The following is a 3,029-nucleotide window of genomic DNA, read 5'->3' on the forward strand; positions in this document are numbered from 1 at the left end:
TCGGAGCTGCACCTCATGCCCGACAGCCTGCGGACTAGGCGATCCTGCTCCTTCGCATGGTGAGCCACCTTCGCCTTCGCTGCCGCCTCCTTGTTTGCCTCGCGCTCCAACAACTCGATGGCGAGCCGGGACACGTTGGCATTCTTGCGGCGGAGGTGCCACCCACCCATCTCCGTCATCGTGAGAGAGCGGAGGAGGACCGATGCGAGCAGTGCGGCCTCAGGATTGACGGGCGCGTTCGCGCGCGTACGGCGTGGACATCGCCTCAACCCTCTCCCTCGCCCGCTGCCGCACGTGCCTTGGACACGGGCGTCCTCGTGCATGCCGGCCCTGACGCGGGCACGAGGAACCAATGGTGGCCGGGTACCACTTCCGGACGAGAGGATGGTGGATGTGGGCGGCGTACCTGAAGGAGCGGCGGAGCGGAGCTGTGCACTGGGCAGGAAGGGTGGATGACGTCGCCACTTCAGCGTCGACGGGCGACGCGCGCTGAGGAAGAAGATCCCCGGCTGCGGGGCCGCCTTGCTTGAGCAGTGACCTACTCAAGGCGATGCGGAGGACCACCTCCTCCACATCAATGTTCGAGCCGTCGGATTTTGCACCGGAGCCACCGCTGCTTAAGTCGCCGGCCATCGGATTGGGGGGGGGGGGGGGATTGGAAGCGAAGTGGACGAAGAAGGGGTGAAGTGAAGTTCGGATTGACCGGTGTCTAGGATTTTTCGGACGAGGATATTTCTAGGGTCGAGATGGGCCGGGCTGGCGTGACGGGCGCACCTGGGCCGTCGCATATTTAGACTTGATATGAGAGGTGCCGGTCAGCCTGAACGTTTGAGGCCTGTTTGAGGTGCCCGTTTGGGTCAGTTTTTCACGACCGAGGCCGTCCGCCCGAACCCGAGCATGCTCATTACCCTCTGGAAAATATGGGATGCAAGGCCAAGGAAGGAAAATGTTTTCAGGCAATAGGATCTACCTAGGTCTACCGTACTTCTAAATATCAGGGATGATCTCACGCTCTGGTGAAACCGCTTGACAGCAGCTCAACTTAGGGGCCACGCCTAGAACCCCCTTGTAAACGTCCTCTGTAAACTCATTCCCAACTCACAAACCATTGTATTCTACTCGATGGTATTGCAGTCTATGAGTTTCTATTATTTGCATATGGAAAATAAAACGATCGACTTGTGCAGTTATGCTGTGTGTCAGTCAGAGCTGCAGTTAGCATCGAAAAATAAAATGATCACCGTTCTCTGTTTTAGTTTCAGAACTGTACAGTTACGCAGTTATGCTGTTGTCTCAGTATCGAAATTGTTTGGTCCAGCCCATCATCTGTCAGTCCATCATTTTACTTTTCTATTCTGTAGTTGTGATCTTTTTAACTAGCGCAAAAGCACAGAGGCACATCAAAAGCTTCCATTTTGCAAAGCTCATATCTTACGATAATTATTATATGTCACAGTTCAGCGATGCTACGTCAAGATGCACAGGGCACAGTTCGACAGAACACTAGCTTTTGTACACAGCTCCTCTCTGTATACAACGACACTGCAAAATCACACGAGGAGGTACTAGCATCTAGGAGTATCCCTTAGCCAAGATCAGGCACGATGAAGAAGTCCTCGTCGTCGGGGATCTCGACGCGGGCCTTCTTGCTCTGGCGCAAGCCGGCGGTGGCGGCGACTCTGCTCGGCCTGTAGTAGGCAGCGTCGTCTGCCGCCTGCGAGGCGAAGAACTCGGGCACCTCCATGGTCGCCCTGCCGCCCTTGGGCGCGTGATCGTGGAAGAGCTCCATGTCCGCGGTGAACCACTCCAGCTCCTTGAAGCCGAGAGCCGAGTCCTTGTGCAGCTGCAAATTAACACGAGTATACCATGAGAACAAGATCGAGACGGAACCCTAAGCAAGGCAAGCACAGAGCACAGAGATCATCGTATCGGCGGTGGAGTTGGATTGCTACCTTGTCGCTGGACTCGTAGTCCGAGAACTGCAGGAGCTCGTCGACGCCCCAGTCCTGCGGCAGGAACTGTGGCGGCGAGGGGACCTGCTGCGCGCTGGCGGCGGGCTGGGCCGGCGGCTGGGGCTCGCAGGCGAGCTTGGGCGGGGCGGGGTGGTCGGCGTCGTGGCTGGCGCCGTGGTCCCCGGCGGCGCAGGCGGAGACGGGGCCGAGGCCGACGCGGATGCCGGTGGCGAGGTAGCGCTGGTGGTTCCCGGAGAGCGTGCCGGGGACGTGGATGGGCTCGTCGCAGTCGCGGCAGAAGAGCGCCCTGTCCTCGACGCAGAAGATGAAGGCGGCCTTCTCCTGGCAGATGTCGCAGCGCGGGAGCTTGGCGCCGAGCGCGTCGAGCGGGAGCCTCTGGTGCTTGCTGGCGAGCTTGTTGGCGGCGTGGATGTCCACGTCGCAGCGCGCGCACAGCGCCGCCTCGTCGGCGCAGCACACCACCGTGGCCGCCGCGACGCCGCACGAGTCGCACTGGATCTTCATGCCTCCGCTCTCTTTCTTTCTCGCTGGCCGGAGAACGCTTTGCTAGGGTGAGCCGGAGAAGTGATAAGGCTGCTGCGAGGAAGAAGGGAAGGTGGGAGTGGCAAGGAGGAGAGGGATCCAGAAGCAGGCGGGCGCGAGTGGTGCATATAAACGCAGGGGCGAGCACGCAACCGCGCGGGGACAAGATGGACAATCAGAGAGCGCCGCACCGAGCAAGAGGGAGACGAGCTTGTGGTGCTAAGCTGGACGCGGGAAACTCGTGGACGCGGGCGCTCGTCGGGGAGTTGCACCCCACCGAAAAGCAACAGGGTACGGGCCCAGATTTTGATTTGGTTTGATATTTTGATCCGCTCTCTGCTGACTCGGCACATGCGCCCTATTATAAAAATCTACAAGGAACGTGTGGTTGTGGCAATCTGCTGCCTGCCTGCTTTTTTTTGGTTTGTTAATAATTAATTAAAAGGTTATTACAATAATTTCTTACAACAACAACAGCCATGTAAGGCGGAAAACTTTTTTTTTGAATGGCATGTAAGGCGGAAAACTACTACT

At 58.0% G+C, this 3,029-nt stretch overlaps 1 protein-coding gene across 1 annotated transcript; it reads right to left on the bottom strand.

The window, feature by feature from the left end:
- Positions 1 to 1,413: 1,413 nt before the first annotated feature.
- Positions 1,414 to 2,682, bottom strand: LOC123137411 (B-box zinc finger protein 25). Its single transcript, XM_044557163.1, has 2 exons — positions 1,953 to 2,682; positions 1,414 to 1,843 (listed from the first exon to the last, which is right to left on the bottom strand). Exons 1-2 carry the CDS (start codon positions 2,475 to 2,477, stop codon positions 1,586 to 1,588), a joined length of 783 nt encoding a protein of 260 aa, XP_044413098.1. The 5' UTR covers positions 2,478 to 2,682; the 3' UTR covers positions 1,414 to 1,585.
- Positions 2,683 to 3,029: the final 347 nt, after the last annotated feature.

Source organism: Triticum aestivum, chromosome 6B (assembly GCF_018294505.1).
Source record: "Triticum aestivum cultivar Chinese Spring chromosome 6B, IWGSC CS RefSeq v2.1, whole genome shotgun sequence".
NCBI lineage: Eukaryota > Viridiplantae > Streptophyta > Magnoliopsida > Poales > Poaceae > Triticum > Triticum aestivum.